The sequence below is a fragment of the Camelina sativa genome, chromosome 7 (genome assembly GCF_000633955.1).
Source record: "Camelina sativa cultivar DH55 chromosome 7, Cs, whole genome shotgun sequence".
In the NCBI taxonomy this organism is placed as follows: domain Eukaryota; kingdom Viridiplantae; phylum Streptophyta; class Magnoliopsida; order Brassicales; family Brassicaceae; genus Camelina; species Camelina sativa.
In genome coordinates this window covers 33,551,649-33,569,649 of record NC_025691.1, presented here as the reverse complement: position 1 = coordinate 33,569,649, position 18,001 = coordinate 33,551,649, and the positions used below count along the sequence as shown (strand labels likewise).

At 36.4% G+C, this 18,001-nt stretch overlaps 3 protein-coding genes and 1 long non-coding RNA gene across 5 annotated transcripts in view; 1 reads left to right on the top strand and 3 right to left on the bottom strand.

Annotated features, from left to right (window-relative positions):
• LOC104704092 overlaps positions 1-2,947 on the bottom strand; it is a 9,164-nt gene extending 6,217 nt beyond the window's left edge. For both annotated transcript variants that reach the window (XM_019228162.1, XM_010420226.2), the window contains exons 1-4: positions 1,416-2,947; positions 978-1,323; positions 815-899; positions 471-527 (exon numbers count right to left, since the gene is read on the bottom strand). In XM_019228162.1, the coding sequence (XP_019083707.1) occupies positions 471-527; positions 815-899; positions 978-1,323; positions 1,416-2,622 (1,695 nt within the window). In that variant the 5' untranslated portion in view covers positions 2,623-2,947. The remainder of the gene's footprint in view (positions 1-470; positions 528-814; positions 900-977; positions 1,324-1,415) is intronic.
• On the bottom strand, positions 3,298-8,108 carry LOC104714821 (ABC transporter F family member 3). The gene is made up of 18 exons (XM_010420225.1): positions 7,856-8,108; positions 7,440-7,655; positions 7,154-7,343; positions 6,839-7,047; positions 6,576-6,725; positions 6,203-6,331; positions 6,012-6,113; positions 5,783-5,929; positions 5,595-5,657; positions 5,469-5,515; positions 5,266-5,325; positions 5,069-5,151; positions 4,790-4,884; positions 4,433-4,519; positions 4,140-4,227; positions 3,910-3,995; positions 3,754-3,816; positions 3,298-3,617 (listed from the first exon to the last, which is right to left on the bottom strand). The coding sequence occupies exons 1-18, from the start codon at positions 8,057-8,059 to the stop codon at positions 3,492-3,494; spliced, it is 2,145 nt and encodes a 714-aa protein (XP_010418527.1). The 5' UTR covers positions 8,060-8,108; the 3' UTR covers positions 3,298-3,491.
• Positions 12,275-12,958, top strand: LOC104704090. Its single transcript, XR_754268.1, has 2 exons — positions 12,275-12,439; positions 12,736-12,958. It is a non-coding gene; the product is annotated as an uncharacterized LOC104704090 (long non-coding RNA).
• Positions 14,778-18,001, bottom strand: part of LOC104714818 (protein NLP6) — a 5,821-nt gene continuing 2,597 nt past the window's right edge. Inside the window, exons 3-6 of the mRNA XM_010420224.2 lie at positions 17,630-17,688; positions 15,922-17,497; positions 15,523-15,843; positions 14,778-15,425 (exon numbers count right to left, since the gene is read on the bottom strand). Of these exons, the coding sequence (XP_010418526.1) occupies positions 14,947-15,425; positions 15,523-15,843; positions 15,922-17,497; positions 17,630-17,688 (2,435 nt within the window). The 3' untranslated portion in view covers positions 14,778-14,946. The remainder of the gene's footprint in view (positions 15,426-15,522; positions 15,844-15,921; positions 17,498-17,629; positions 17,689-18,001) is intronic.

Sequence of the window (18,001 nt, the reverse complement as noted above, 5' to 3'; positions counted from 1 at the left end):
GGGAAAATCCTGCATAACCTTAAAATTATGGTTTGAACATCCTTTTGGGGACAGAACTAAAATACATCAGTCGGTGTCCGTCTTAAACATGTAATGCTCATTTGCATAACGTCAAAATTTACACATACACACCAGTTAGGGAAAATCCTGCATAACCTTAAAATTATGGTTTGAACATCCTTTTGGGGACAGAATTAAAATACATCAGTCGGTGTCCGTCTTAAACATGTAATGCTCATTTGCATAACGTGTGTTCGGTTAAAAGGATACAAGATGGCCTTCCAACATGATCATATATGACAATGAGTTTTGTAGTCAGATTTCTTTTATGTGCATGATATATATGTAATGGTTTCACAGTGCTTATTTGTTAACAAACAAGTTCAGGCCACTGAATTTACGGAGCCGATAGGCAGACAGATAAGTATAGAAATAAAAAGGTGATAAACTAAATCAAGCATATAACCGACCTTAATTGGATTTTCTGGGGCTTTAGATGATCTCCGGTTTTTTTGCCTGACATAAATCTGAAACAAATACAAGTCGAACGTATTAGAAGAGACAAAGTCTTTTATTTCTTCGTCATCAGCCTGGCTGATAAACACATGGACATGAAAGCAGAAGAATGAAAGACCTAGATCATTTGGAACAGGAATTGCGTTGACTTGAAGTCTTAATATCTTCATATTTTTATCTTATTACTTTAAGGTTGTGGTCAGAGTAGCACTTATGAGAACTAAGATAATGAGAGCAATCTAATGAAAATACCAACTGATTACTTCATAACCCAAACACCATTCCTAGTTCTGATTACCTGATGCTCGCCTTTACATGGAAGAAAGCGCTGCTTTATTGTCTTCCAGTCTGAGTTATATTCCATAATTCCAAGAGCCAGTAATCTGCGTTCAAACAGCACACGGAATAAATTGTTGACTACATTAGTAGACTGGACAAAGAAAAAAAGGAAAGGAACTTACTCATCCTCAGCATCAGTGAATAGGACCCGATTGGCGACAGCTACATGAGGTGGCTTGTGGGGATACAGCGATACTCTAAAAAACGGCAAAAATCTTTTAGCTAACTTGGCGATATCCTTGTGGACCAAGGCAACAGATTGCTTCTGGGCTGACTCAACAAGTGTAGCAGCTAACGTCTTCTTAGATTGCTGCCGACCTGATGGTGACTTACTTGAACTAGGGGATGAAAGAGGATAATTTACGATCTCACCGCCAACTTCTTGGTGAGGAAGTGTAAATAACGGCACTCTTTGAGATGACGCATCAAAACCGGATTCCACTTGACACCGTCGATAATCTTGAACAGCTACAATGGTTCAATAATCAAAAGAATTATACTGCGTAAACAGATAAGAAAAGATAGAGATATAGCACCCTAATTTTTAACCAATAACGTACCATCAGAAACATCAACTAGATATCTTCCAGCTAGATCCAGAACGGATGATGCGGAAGCAGTGCCGAGAGGATGACTTGGGCGTGAAATATATCCTTGGTGTTGTTTGAGCATCTCAGATAGAAGTCTTTGGACTTGCGTTCCAATGTGCTGGCGTGAATGATCAAGTGCACAAAGAGAGTACACTTGGATAAGAAGTTGAAGGTGATCATGAATCAAACAATGCAGTTCTCCCATTTGGGCTTGACTGAAGCCATTTGTTGTCCTGTTTTCTGATGATGAAGCAACTGCTTCAGTAGCAGAAAACATTCTACCAGGTGATGCAATGGGTAAGATAGGTACAAGAGGGCGTAATAATCTGCCAGACTGTTCGGGAGAACTGTTCTTGTGGTGAGAGGAGATGTTGTTAAGCTGTCTCTTCTGCCTAGTCACGGGGCGTCGCTTAGTGCTTTTCTTGTTGTCACCTGCGGTGACCTTTTCCGGTAAAATATCCTCGTCATCAGTCTCCAGAGCTTCCTCAAGTTCAATCTCAAAGTCTAAATCGTTATCCTCATCATCATCATCATCATCGTCATCGTCATCATCATTAGTTCCACCCTGTGCAAAGGGAGCCTCAGTATCACCACTATGTAAAACAGCAGCGAGAAACTTGCGGTACTCTTCCTCATCATCGACATTGGGAATGTCATCCTCGTCATCGGTCTCCTGGAGAAAAGCCTCAAGATCATCAAGGGTGAAACTGGCAAGGGAATACCGAGCTCTAGTACGCTTGCAGATGGCATCCTCCTCCTCCTCCTCAGTTGATGTAAAACGTTGTGTTTCCCGAGTTTGGATCATGTCACACAATTGATCTCCTCCGTTTTCATTCGCATCTACTGTCCTCTCACCAGGCTCTTCTCTAACAAAGCCACCGGGGTCAAGAGAGTCCTCAGGGATTGGTTCTTCTTGGCAAGAGACATCATTACTTGGCATGGGGACAGGAATGCTATTGACAATTTCACCATCAAGAGTCTCAATTTCAGAGCTCAAACTGGAAGAAGCTTCAAGGGAAGGAGTATCCTTAAGAAAAGGATTGAAATCAACATCTTCTTCCTCTTCTTCTTCTTCTTCTTCTTCCTCTTCATCATCTTCTTCTTCGTCATCATTATGATCCCGGAGGTCTCTATTGAGGGAAGACGGCTCAGAAATTAGGGTTTCTGATGATTTCATGACTCAAAATCGATTAGGGTTCCGCTATCTAGACATGACGACAGTTGCAATTCTCAGACCACAACCAATCAATCTACTACTTAAAAAAGATCAATCCCCCTTTTAAGTCCTAAACACAACACAACCTTTTTAACACAGAGGAAGGATTTAGAGCGAAACCGCAGGAGAAGAAAACGTGACTGGGAAGAATTAAACTAATGGCTGCCTGAGAGATTAGATTCAATCTCTCTCTCTTCTCTCTTCTCTTTTTTTTTTGTTTGGGGACCTCAGAAAGAACAAACCAGTCGGGTTGAGCGAGCCGGGTCGGATTCGTCGTAACTCCTTCTTTCTTTCTTATTACCTTTTTTTTTTTCTCTCTCTCTCTCTCGTTAATTTTTTCTTTAATACGAACTACAGTACTACTACAAAAACGGGCTTCAGTAAATTGATAGCAATTACTTTACCTTAATCCAAATTAGAGTGACTTAAACATGTGGGCTCACGATGAGAGAAAAAAACGAAAAGTTGTGTTTGGGCCTAAATAAAAGATCGTATAAAATTCCTAGGTTACAGTACGTTAGTAAAATTGGTTGCCATAAATTTCTTTAATTTGGCCCCAAAAGTATACGCTAACGGATGAGTCAAACAGTAAAGTGGACATTGGATGATTCAACTCCGTCCGTACGCTTCTTTTACTTTTCAGTTTCAAGTAAACCTTTAAACACAATAAAGCAATCTATAATGGTTTTTAACAAACAAGTAAAATACGGTCTCGCCAAATCTCAGGTAAAAAAAGGACAACTGGGTAACTGCTGACTGCTGTGTCCTATTGAGGGAAGTAAATAAAAACGAAACATGGATATGGGAAATATAATAAAATGCACCGCAGCTTAAGATGAAGACTGGAGAAGTTTCTTGTAGTCATGGAAGGTTCCATGGAATGGTGTAATCCTGCCGTCTGACACAACCCATAGCTCATCCACACTTCCCGATATTAGATGCTCGTCGTGACTCACCTGCACAAACACACAAACAAACAAGATTGATTGCTTCTTGTATTATGAATCTCAATAAACACCAACCCACGGTACACAGATTCATCTTTATTCTTGAAAAGCCAATTTCTCTAGTGGACAAGGATTGAGAGAGTACCATGCAAATACCGCCTTGGAATAAGACTAGTCCTTGGATCAAAGCTTCCACAGCATCCAGATCCTGAGAGATTATTATATTTTCAACTGTTAGCAAACCGAAATCATTCCTTATTAAGAAGATGCATGACTATATATATTTATAGATGTAGCTTACAAGATGATTGGACGGCTCATCAAGCAATAACAAGTGTGGTTTCTTGAATGTTATCTTCGCAAATGCCACTCTGCTTTTCTGACCACCTAATTTTCCATTGACACCCAAAAACATTAGTGACATAACAAATTACTATTGCCACAACACATAACTGAAGTAGTTCTAATTTCATTCTAGGGCTTGCATCCAGAATATCGCGGTTATAGAACTCCAAACACCCGAAAAAGTACCTGACAAAGTGTACATGGGCTGCAGTGCAAGATTTCCAGTAACCCCAAGAGAACCCAAATGACTTCTGAGCTTTTGTTCCGGTACTCCCTGCGACATCATATCAAAAATACAAGTTAAAACATCTTGAGAAGCCGAGGGCATGTAGATTTTTGCTAACTGAAATTGTCCTTGTAACTTGTAAGACGTAGAAAATACTGTAAACACTAATATATGAAACTTTTTTACCTCGATTATGATCTCATGTTAACTGACACATACAAATAAGAGGGATATTACAGGAGTGGGAACTTACAGGGTAGCAGCGCATCATATATAGAAGAGGATTCGAAGAAAGGTCTAGTCCATCCACATGGTGCTGACTAAAGACTGCAACTCGAACCTGCAAAAGGATATATCAATACACCATATCAGAGCCACCAAACTATACATTAACGCTTAACAGAGCAGGAAATCAAGCACTCAGAAACCTAAGATTTAATAATACTGTTGTGAAAAGAAATTTTCAAATATCAATGCTTTCTAAGAATCCAACTCCTTAAACCTAGATGGGGTCTTAATTATTTAAGGTTTTATATAAGCTCATCTCATATGTTCCAGAGAGACAGTGTTCAATTTGTTGTTCAGGGAAAAGAGTAGTCTTCTGCCATACCTTAGCAGAACGGAAAACTGTTCCAGAGCTTGGTTGCAGATCCCCAGAAATAAGTTTGAGAATAGTTGATTTACCAATACCATTGGGTCCCACCACTGCAAACCGACGAGAAAACCTTATATATAATTTACAATGCTGGGAAGAACCTCAAAAATTTAAGAGTTCTAAACGTTCTTTGATGCTGTGCGTATTGGTATCCACATATGATAGATGACAGTTTATAAACATGTATCATCTGCGAGATCTCATAATCAAGGGAAAGGGGGAGAGCCTTCTTACTTGCCATACGGCTGTCTAGATCTATTCCGAAATTTAGGTTCCTAAACAACAACGGGCCACCAGGGTAGCCAAATGATGCATCACTGTAGAAAGAAAGAGCAAGGACATTTAGCATGTTGATGTCTGGGTCCTCCCCATACTAAAATTAAAGAAGTTTCTGTCAGATTCACACTGCTGGTTTCTGGAAGATAACAAACCTAAAACTGATGATGGGAGGTCCAGGCTTATCGTCAGGAGTTGGGAATTCAAATTTATAGCTGCAAGAGAAAGACAAGAGGTTAATGTATAAAAGGCAGGTTGAATACTACTGCAACAATTTTATCCAATATCATAGTACAGCATCATTCCTAATATCAATTGAAAGTGATTTAGTATATATATATAAGAGGGGCTTCCTTACTCAGGATCATTAATAACTTGATCCACATGAGCCAGCCGGTCCAATGCCTGAATCATGGACACAATAATATTAGAGTACCGCTGATGGCCAAAATTTAATCACATAAATAGTTGTAACTGTTGACACCTTGATTCTTGACTGAACAAGAGACGCCCTCTTTGCATTGTAACGAAATTTATCAATGAACGCCTGTAGCAATAAACAATATATCAAGCATCAAACTGAACTCCCCATGTTGGAATACTGTTAAACAAACTAGAGACGAGTTGAAAACAGAAATTCATAAGTTCATTTTTCAGAAAAAGAAAAGAAACCTGCATATGTGACCGTGATCGTTCACTTGATTCAAAAGCTTTTTGCTGATTTTTCACTTGTTCTTCCCGTGTTCTTTCGAAAATATCATAATTTCCCTTATAGGTACTTAGTTTTTGGTTTTGCAAATGGATGATGTCCGTGACCACCTGTAGACAAAAACAAGTATTACACATGTCCAGAGATATTGGAGAAATAATAACAGTATGGAGATCAATAGAGAAAAAGTACCGTGTTCAAGAATTCCCTAGCATGGGAAACGACTATAAATGTTTTTGGCCACTTCGTTAGATATGTTTCTAACCATAAGACAGCATGGAGATCAAGATGGTTCTACCAAAAGAGAGGAAAATTATGTCAGAAACCTTAAAATATAAAGGATAGATTGATCTAAAAGGGAAAACAATTAAAAGAAAACACACCGTAGGTTCATCAAGCAACAACAAATCAGGCTCTATAAATAGAGCACGAGCAAGTGCAATTCGCATTCTCCATCCTCCTGAAAAAGTATTCGTAGCTTTCTTCTGCATTTCTGGAGTGAAACTTAGACCCTGAAAATGACGTAGAGAGCAACATCTGCAAGTTAGCTAACAGTACTCAAAGTTGAAGGCAACAAAAGCACATGCAAAGATGTCAACAGAAGATGGCACCCAAATCTAGCAATTTATATGCATTATGTGGTGATGGGTCACGACTTGCATCCAGATATGCATACCCTCTTGTTTCTATCTATGCTACCAAACGAAAAACCTCTAAAGGGCTGCAGAAAATTTATAGTGGTAAAGAGCAACTTACAGCAAGGATACTAGCTGCCCGAGCCTCAGCAGTATAAGCATCAATTGCATCAAGTCTTTTGTATATTTCTTCAAGCCTTTGAGACATAAGATCTCCTTCAATTGTGTCTTTAGGCATTCCATCCTTAGCTGTGGGTTCTTCCATTTCTCTCTTCAGGTAACCCAACAAGAGTTCACATTACCAACAAAGAGAGATGATACGAAAAGACAAAACACCTGAATGAGTAAATGGTAATACTAATTAGAAAACAAGCTTGATCTAACCTGCTTTGCGAGTATTTGAATCTCTTCTTCCAACAGCTTGGTTCTTTCAACATCAGTGTTAAGAACGCATTGTAAAGCTGTCGTCTTGTCACCAACCACTTCTTGTTCGACATGCAATATCTGGCAATTAGTAGGAATACCCTCTATAGCGTGCATAGCCATATACCTCAAAAAAGTTGTTTTTCCGGTACCATTACGTCCTACAAGGCCTGTAGAGTAACCCACAGAGAAAAAGTTCCCATTTGTAAGCTAGATTTCTCTTCCCGTCAATTCCTTGGATTAAAAAGACAGCTAAAATAAATAAGAAAAACCCACCGTAATGGCGTCCAAAAGAGAGGGTGATAGATCCATCGACAATGAGATCACGGCCTCCAACAGAAACATTAAAGTTATCCATATGAATATCTCTGATAGCGGAGCCACCACCAGTGTCATGATTGACACTGACAGTAGGCATCCCTGCTTTAGCGGCTTCCATTTCAGCAACATGCTGTTGATATTGTAGCTGCGAAAACAAAGAAACAAGTAAATCTCACAAATAAAAACAAAATAGAACAAAATGTCAACTAGAAAAAGGGAATGTGTCATTATAATTCAATACCTCTCTTTGGCGATCATCCTTTTTCTTTCTCCTCTCAATCTTAGCTAAGTCACGTTCCGTGAGCAAAGGCCCATCCACAGGCTCTGGCTTCTTCTTCTTAACCGGTACATCATCCATTCCATCGTTCATCCGCACAGGCATAGCAAGACTCCTTACAGTTGGTGTAGGCTTCACCAATCCATGCTTTCCAAACTTATCCGACAATTTGCTACAAACCTACACACACCACATCCAGTTACAAAACTAAGCATTTCTTTCTTCATATGACTATCTTAAAAAGCGAAACCTATTCTTGAAACCATTTCACCACAGATTTAATTAAATTCCCACTCACAGAGAGACCCTAAAGAAAAGAAACGAATCTAGGATACAATCAATAATTGAACTGAAGCAGCAAGGTCCGATGAGTTGCTTACCAAACGGCACTCGTCGAAATCGGAGACGCATTCAGCAGCGACGAGGAGCTCACCGACGGCATCAAAGGCACCTTCACCTTCCTCACCGAAGTCGAAATCCTCGTCGGCGAGGACATTGATGATGTAGTCCATGATCGGCTCGTCCACATCCTGAGCTCTGCGTCCGAGCACTTCATAGACCACCGAGCTCGCAACTTCTGTCATGGCGAAACACAGAAGCGAGAGAGAGAGAGAGGAACCTTTCTTTACCTTTTTGGTTGGTTTTTTAGGGCTATTTGGAACCTTCTGGCCAAAACAGAGACAACGGAGACTAAACCAAACAAACATAATGATCCCTTAAATTTAATCCTCCTCCGGTTCACACCTTAATCATGTTTAGCTCAGGGCCATTGTGCTGAAATCAGAAATCAATCATGTTTGGTACCCGAGTGTTTGAGAGTAGCCATTTGGATTACCATGATGTAGCCTTTGTCTTCAAGCTCCTATGGATCTGATTTATGTTTCTTCAATTTATCTATGTTTCTTGTAGGCTTGTGTTTGCTTATCCTATTTTATCCGACCATTAGGTTGATGACCTTCTCTTCTTTATCTCTATTTGGGATTGAATGAATGGTAACAATTATGTTTGCACAAAAAAAAGTCTAAGACCAACCAATCAAAGTTGAAAAATTAGAAGAAAATTAATTTGACATTATTCATGAAATAATAGAAAATTATAAGCACGATCATATATTAATCTCAAATAATTCAAAGATAAAAATATAAATTAAATAAAACAATCTAAAACTACTACAGTAAATTTTAAAATATAGTATTAAAAAAGAAGATGCATATATTAATCTTCCATTTTGTTTGGGTCAACATATTAATCTTACCTATTCCAAACTGAAAAAGTGGAAAATAGGAGTATATTTTGGTTTTAAAAAGTAAGAAAAATTTGTCTTCCCATTAAAAAAGTTTGACCAATAGAACAAAGTTGAAAGCAATATTTTTAAATAAATTATTTTATTAGATGAATAATATGAGACGATCTATGTTTATATAGAAGTGAGTATTTACATTTTTTAGAGTTAATAATATTCTGTATATTTTCTTAATCTCTTTTCTATTTTATGAGAAAATTTATTCTAATGAGCTCATTGTTTTTTACTTTTTTTAAAAAATTCTTGCTTCCCACTCTCTCTTGTAAGGCGTACTATCATTCGACGATAAGAACTCTTTCTGTTTAGTTGATTTAGTGTTATATAATCTCTGTTGTTATCTTGCATTTGTGTATTCATCTTTTTTTTTATGTTACCTGTCCTGCAAATTAATAGAAATAATAGTAACACCGTGAGAAATTTGTTAATCCCAAAAACCTTAGTTATTATGCATAAGAAACTTTGTTAACGCTTCAAAGTCAAAGATTGCGTAGTATGCATTACAAAATTGAGAAACAAAAAAAAATTCAAAGAAAAGACGACGAAAACATGTGGTAATATCTAAGAATCTTTTTATACAGGTTCTTCGATTAGACAACAAACAAATTGTCTTCGAGACTTCGAGACTTGTTCAAGAACAATGATGTGTCAAACAAAAGGTTAATAAAAAAGAAATAAGAGAAAATTTAACCAAGAAAAATAAAACTAGTCGAAATTATTTTGTTTGGTGAAAAATATGTCATCATCTCTTTGCTTATATAGAGGGGTGTATTTACAATTATTTTTCTTTTAGGATTAACAAAAAAAAAATTTAACAAATTTTTTTTTAATATAATAAGATTACAATTATATTATGCATCGATTTACCAAGCTTGAAAACTGTGATTTCTGATCATTAAAATTGTCATGTGTCATGATCTAATGAGTTATTAAATTTTATATGTGATTTCTGATCGTTAAAATTGATACGTGTCACGATATGATGAGTTACTAACATGGATATATAATCGTTAAAACTGACACATATCACGATCTGGTGAGTTTTTAACTTTGATATTTGATCGTTAAAACTAACACGTTTCACGATCTGGTGAGTTACTAACTTTGAGAACCAAACTTTTTATAATAAGATTTTATGATTAGTAATTTTTTTTATTTCGTGATTTTATTTATAGATTTTTTTAAAACAGAATTTTTTATAAAATTGACACTTGTCACAATCTTATGAGTTAGTAATTTTTTTAATGAACACGTGTCACGATCTGGTGAGTTGATAACTTTTGAAACCATACTTTATATAATAAGATAACGTAGTATTTGTGTTTAAGCCTTGGATATATACATATTTTTTTGTTTCAATTTTGATAGCACATTTTTTTTTTTGGTTCTTTTTGCTAATTGTAGTAGAATCTAATTTGAGTTTTTATGCTTTCAGCGTTCAAATGGAGCATGAGACGGTTGTTTCTCCACTTGTGTGTCACTATCTCTTCAAACCAATGGTACTTTAATCTATTTATTCTTAAGTTTTCTTAGTTTTTTTTGGTGGATTTATATTATGGTGAGTTGATCTTTATTTTACCTGACACACCTTTTGATTGGAAAAACTTAAAGATCGACTTCTTATTAAATCATCAAAAATATTAATCGTGATATATAGAAGATCCGGAAGAGTTGTTGATAGAAAATGGATCCTCAAACCGACTCATCGAGCTAAATGAAATTTTTTGTACTTTCCTGAATTTGAATTCTTAGTTGAATTGTCTATTAAATCAAAGAAATAACCAGGATACACTTTATACTTTGATGTTGGGGATGTTATTGCAGGGAGGATTTGGGCAGGTCGCAACATATTGATGTTTGATTGTGCAAGGGAAAGAGAATTATTGCGGAGATTGGATGTCAACCATCGGAGGCAAAAGGTGCCATTCCAAAATGTTATTTTCATGAGCCGAATGTTAAATGATGTATTTTTTTAAAATGATGTAATTTTGTCTCTTTGATTTTGTTTTAAAGTGATATTGCATATTATTAATTTGTGTGCTTTGTTATTGAAGATGGAAAACTTTGCCTTGATAGTTTGGACTCGGAATCTAACTCATGTGTATGTGATACACATAAACATTAAGAATTTAATTTTTGGTATTTTCTATCTTTTATATAAGATAGATAATAATAAGGGTGTGTTATGGTTTTAGCCATGGAAAATGTTGGATCACACAAGAATCAAGTATGAAAAAATATAACTAAACTATACTAATTAATCTTATTATAACAAATAGAAAAAAAAACCAAAAAAAGAAGAAGAGAACTTTTAGATTATATTGACTTTTTCAATTATGAAAATAGTTATTATATTTGTAATATATAATCTAACCGCAATATACTATTTTGAAAAATAGCATATTCTTTATAAATTTTTTTCGATTTTAGATTCATTCACTATCTCAAAAAATGGAAATATAATCAGTTTTCAAAAATATTAATTTAAATTATATACTTTATATACTATGTTGAAAATTTTGCGGATCTTGGTTTATAAGTGAAAATAATTTATTTATACTATTATTTTTAATTATAGTTGTCTTTACATATAATAAAAACAAATATGATCATTCTTTTTGTATAAATGAAATTAAAAACAAATCGAAAATTAAACTGGTATGGATCTGGATTATGAACATTAATATTTCTAAAAAATACGTTTACAGACATAATCCCACACATATATAATATATTATAATTTTAATAGCAAACTAAGATTTTGAAATCAATCCCGCATTAGGTGCAGGTCCGAATCTAGTATATATATATAGTGTAAAGCATATGTGATGAGTGCATGTGTGTACAAAAAAAAGTAAATAAACGAAAAGACGAATAATTAGGCTTCATGGGTTTGGCAAAGGTTTTTGAAATAGAAGAGAGATCATCGTATAAACAAAAGATGACAGATATGTATCACTCAACTTTTATTACGAATATATCAAAACCCATTTTATATATGGGTGCTCATGCTCTTCTCCATTATCATCATTCACTCCATTTAATTTATACATCTATTATATTCATTTCCTACAAAAGATATACATGTAACTAGTTTAGCGATAAGAATACAAAACAAAACAAATTATATTTACACATTCAAATCCAAGTAAGGTCGATCATATGTATTCAGACCATAATTATTATTTTTCGAATTATTTAAGGCCATGATGAATATTGGAAGGTGGCAAAAGAGGATCCATAGTGCACCTAGTTGACTTTTCATTATGTGTTTCTCTCGTTCATTTGTTGGGAAATATAATAATATTTGATCTTATTTTATATGTAACTAATTATAATATATCCCTACAACTTAATTTACTAAAATTATTATCAATAGCTTTTGATTATGTTTCCAAAATGAATAACAGCAACCTTTTATCACAGTGTCATCTCCACCACCTCTTGCTTCTATATAACTCATCTCATGTGTCTGTCTCTATAAAATCCCACAAACTTATATGTCTTGCAAATCTTAAGCCGCTTAAGAAACAAACAAAAAAAAACAAACATGAGCTATAGTACAAAAGAATTAGTATTTCTCATTGTTCTTATTTTCACAATCACCTCCGTTCATGTTTCTGACGCTACCCCTCGTCATTTTGTGAATCTCAGGTCGAAGAAGGTGAATACTCAATTTTTGCATCTTATTTATGATATATAATGATTCGTGTGTGCATGCCGCCGTTCTCATAAGTTGCTATTTGGTTAATTTGGTTCCTATTTCATGTATAGAAACTTAGTTGAGATTAACAAATGGAAGTAGCTAGGTTCTGGTTAGTGGTGTGTTTAACGTACGTTTGTGTTTCGCTGTGTGAGGTCAGGTAATTGAGCATGTGTCGTTAATTATCTTACTTTTCATAAGTTTTAACATGAAATTATGAACTATTTGATAATAAATTAATATGTATTGATATGAAGGAGACTAGTAGCCAAGTACAGGAGAGAGAACTTGTGGAGTTTCATCTTGACTATGCAAGAACAGGAGCCAATCAAGATCATGACCCGGGGAAAGGAAGACCTTAAAACAACTTCGATCAAGATTATACCAAACGCACTATTTATTTACCAATAAGCTTTTACTTTTTAACCTGTAAGATATCACACTTCTTCTTCTGTTAATGGTAAAATATCAATATTTACATATATGATGTAAGGCCAAGATAAAAATAGTTTATCCGGCGATGACAAAATCGACACATTATATTTATTATTTTCTTTTCTTTTGGTAAAATTTTAATACAATTCGGGAGAAAAACATTTAATTATAAAAATTAATTGGCGATTCTCTAATTAGAGGATTAAAAAAAACAAAGAGAGAAAGAAGAACATTAATTTGGTGTTGAGGAGCAGACACATAACAGAATGACATGTCACAACCACAATTGACATTTGACATATAAAAATTAAGCATAGAAGAAATTTAACATGAAAAAATACACAAAAGAATTGGATAAATGAAATCAAATATAGATATTAGTACAAAACTACTTAAGAATGAATGATTTTATAAAATTAAGATAAAAAGGAAATCAAAAATGTAAAGTTTTGTTATATTCTTACTCACAATTAAGGTCCCTCTCCTACTTTTTTATTTTTGTTATACAGTAACAACTATTTTTTTTTTTTTTTTTTGGATTTCTACTCGTGAGACTGAGGCGCGTGGGAACCTGAACCTGGTGAAATCATATATCGTCCTCTCTCTACTCAGTCGAGACAGTCACTGCTTCATCTTCCTCTTTTTTGCTTGACGAGCACTCTCTCTCCTTCCTCTTTCCTTTTAAAATATAGGGATTGAGAAATTTAACAATTGACGAAGAAAATAAGATAGAAGAATCGAAAGAATCGACGAAAACGAAGACATGTATCCATAAAAACCAGTTATTTAACAATCGACGAAAAAGATAAGATGGAAGAATCGACCAAGATGAAAATATGTATCCATAAAAACCAGTTACATTTTTTTAATATATATTATATATATGGGGATGGTCAAAATCTATAGACTTAAAATGCACAAGTCGCTCTGTTACTTAAAACTTCAAAATGTTTCTCAAGTATATAGGTACATTATCAATTAGTATATAATGAGATCTATATTTATACTGTTCTCTCAAGTATTTCACAAATCTTATCAATGGAAACTGAGAATTAGAGAACATGTCACCTTTTCATTAATATTAATAAATTGGTGTAATTTTGGTTATTGTAAATGTTCATGAACAATTTTATATCTAACCTTTAATATTATTCTCTCAAGTAATATATATCAAGTGTGTACAGTTTATTAACCCATACAATGAGTTCCATATTTCCATAATTCTCACTAGTTTTTAAGCAATTCTTATAAATGGAAAATTAGAACTTAGAGAAAGTGTCATTGTGTCAACTCATTGTCAATATTAAAAAATAGTTTAAAATATCAAATTGTTTTATTTTTTGGTAATTGTCCCTGATCAAGTTTAATCGTATATTTTGCCAAAACATTAGAAAGTATAGAACTTATCACAACCACTTTTATTTATTTATTTGTTGTTGTTGCCCACATGCCATGATTTAATTTTCTAACAATAATACCAAAACTGCTCCTTTTACATGTCCTCATGGACCTCATCATTAGGCATAATTTTTTTGTTTTGGGTCAACCCATCATTAGGCATATTTATTATACAAGAAAGAATCATGAAACATGCATAGTTGAAACACTCAAACACTTTATTGTGACCAGAACTGTGTATTTGATAGAACTATGATATATCGGTCCCAGTTGTATTATGGGTAAAAGATTATTTAACGAGTGTCTTGAATGATCATAGCTCCGTCCAACAGTAGCCATTGTCTCGACCTATGATACTCCAAAGCTTCACTCATTCGAGCTTGACTAGTAAAGCGATGATGAAAGTGATTACAGAGAGAGTTTTGTATAGGGTAATTGCAAGTGTAATTAACAGAAGTCACATACATAGGCAAGTAATAGTTTTTATTTTTATTGTTCCAATCAACATCTATTGATATGTGGAGAAGTATGCATTTTTATACATCTCACAAAAATGAATACTGTCTAAAACTCCTCTTCCCAGAAAACAAAACTCTCAGATCCATACAAGAAAGTTGTATACAAGTGAAGCATTGTCATAAGCACATCATGTTTTCCTCTGAGCTTTCGCATGAGCTCCCAAAGTTTAGAGTCACGTCATGCACTGAGAGCCTCAGTGTGTTTGCTTTCGCTGCAGACGTGTCAAGGCACTCACTGAGGTCAGCATCACACGAGACCGAGACCCATTCGCTGTCGTCATCTAGATACTTGAGCTCAAACGCAGCCATTTCGAGCTTCAGCCTCTTAGCCACTTGCTGCTTCAGTCCCATAATGCTTACCGACTCCGGTGAGATCTTGAACCTGATGATGTCTTCTCTGTACGTTGCCTTTATACTCACGAGCTTATTGTGGAGTGTTGTTGGAGAAGCTGTATCTTGGCAGCTTAAGTGTGTCCAAAAATTAGCTATGTTTTTAGAGCTACTGTCCGAATCGTCCAAGGCCGTCTGCCTGACTGGTTCTTGGTTGTGTGTTGGAAGGCTTGGAAGCCCAAAACGCGTATCGCATATAGGACCCACTGTGGAACACGAGACAGTATGAGAACAATGGTGACGGATCTTGAGATTTTGCAGTAGAATACATACATGTAGATGATGAAATGCTTTTACTTTTACCTTTGCAAGAAGCACGCGATGTTGATGAACCTGCACTGTCTTCTGCATCTCTGTTTTCAATCTTGACATCTTGGAGATAACTTGGAGGAGATGTAGAAGCTGGAGGGAAGTTCTTTGGTGGTTGGTTTTCGGTTGGAGATATTTGGTGAGACCAAGGGCGAGGGGAGAGGGAGGTCAAATTGAGTGATCCATCAGCACCTTGAACCGAGTCTATAACATGTTTAAGTCGTGTTAGAGATCGGTTCACCTTGTTGATTTTGCGAGATGGCCACCGTGAGATTCCGTGTTGTCGACAAATGCGTTTCATTGTTGTTGGGCAAACTGGAAAAAGAAAGCACAAAGTTCTTTTAGTTTGCCATCAACAAATACAAAAATCAATAGACAAAGTTAAGAACATACCACCGAGGCTCTTTGCTGCGTCTTTTAGACTACCAGCAAAATATTGTTGAAGCACTTCTATACTGATTGTTTTCTCGGTTTTACCACGCTTCCTTTCTGATTTTTTCACTGTTTTGGCCTCCGGTAAAGGTTCAAGCGTTTGGAACCTCTCAAACCCATTAGCCATAAGGTCAGAGTTTAAGCTCAGCTTCTGTTCGGGAGCGTTGAGCTCAAGATAATCTTTAGAGATCGGTGCTGGATGATGTATCCTGATAGGCTCAAGTTTCGAGTAAACCATTCCGTCTTCTGAAGCTTCCACGACTTCAAGAGATATTTCGTTTTCACAGAGTTCAGTTTCAGAGACAACCTTGAGACTCGAATAGTGCTGCTTCATTGTCTGAAACAGAGAGCCCAACAGAAAATCTTGCTCTCTCTTGTCTGTGATGGCTGGAGGAAGAAAGAATTCAAGAACATACTCATCGTCCCCGGTAAAGGTGCTCTTTAAGCAGACCGCGAAACAGCTCGTCAACTTGAACATGCGTGCATAATGTACTAATGGGTAGTCGGTTTTGCAGAACCGAGTAACATCCCTAGAGAAGCATAGATTTCCAGAGAGAAACGCCCTCCCAGCAACACCTTGTCCCTTCTGCAGATGGTGTTCCGCACAAGCGTCTCTGAAACCCCAAACATGAGCGTCCACAACATAAACCGCTAAATCACTGGTAGACATACAGAATTTCCCCATACAGCTCCCATCAAAGCTTGAACAGCTTTTCTTAAAGCCACCTCCAAAAGTTAGAACACTGCGATGCCTGCAAGGGACCCATGTCTGAGCTAAAGGAAGTTTGTAGGTCTCGNCAGCCATAAGATCAGAGTTTAAGCTCAGCTTCTGTTCGGGGGAGTTGAGCTCAAGATAGTCCTTAGAGATTGGTGCTGGATGATGTATTCTGATAGGTTCAAATTTCGAGTAAACCATTCCGTCTTCTGAAGCTTCCACGACTTGAAGAAATATTTCGTTTTCACAGAGTTCAGTTTCAGAGACAACCTTGAGACTCGAATAGTGCTGCTTCATTGTCTGAAACAGAGAACCCAACAGAAAATCTTGCTCACTCTTGTCTGTGATTGCTGGAGGAAGAAAGAATTCAAGAACATACTCATCGTCCCCCGTATACGTGCTCTTTAAGCAGACCGCGAAACAGCTCGTCAACTTGAACATGCGTGCATAATGTACTAATGGGTAGTCGGTTTTGCAGAACCGAGTAAGATCCCTAGAGAAGCATAGATTTCCAGAGAGAAACGCCCTCCCAGCAACACCTTGTCCCTTCTGCAGATGGTGTTCAGCACAAGCGTCTCTGAAACCCCAAACATGAGCGTCCACAACATAAACCGCTAAATCACTGGTAGACATACAGACTTTCCCCATACAGCTCCCATCAAAGCTTGAACAGCTTTTCTTAAAACCACCTCCAAAAGCTAGAACACTGCGATGCCTGCAAGGGACCCATGTCTGAGCTAAAGGAAGTTTGTAGGTCTCGCACACCACAGTCAGTATCTCCAAAATCTCAGCCAATGCATTTTGGCGACCCTCGTTGCAGATCTGGTATAAAGGAGAAGTCAAAAAGGAAAATGGAGATCAAAACGACAAGGAACAGCACAGAATGAACTCAAGACAGTTCTTGAAAGTTTCTGAAAGAATACTCGAGATTTTGACATTGGACTCGCGGATAACCTGAGTGGTCTCGTGGTTCAATATTTCCGAAGTTTTCAGATTCACAGCCTGCANTGTCTGTGATTGCTGGAGGAAGAAAGAATTCAAGAACATACTCATCGTCCCCCGTATACGTGCTCTTTAAGCAGACCGCGAAACAGCTCGTCAACTTGAACATGCGTGCATAATGTACTAATGGGTAGTCGGTTTTGCAGAACCGAGTAACATCCCTAGAGAAGCATAGATTTCCAGAGAGAAACGCCCTCCCAGCAACACCTTGTCCCTTCTGCAGATGGTGTTCAGCACAAGCGTCTCTGAAACCCCAAACATGAGCGTCCACAACATAAACCGCTAAATCACTGGTAGACATACAGACTTTCCCCATACAGCTCC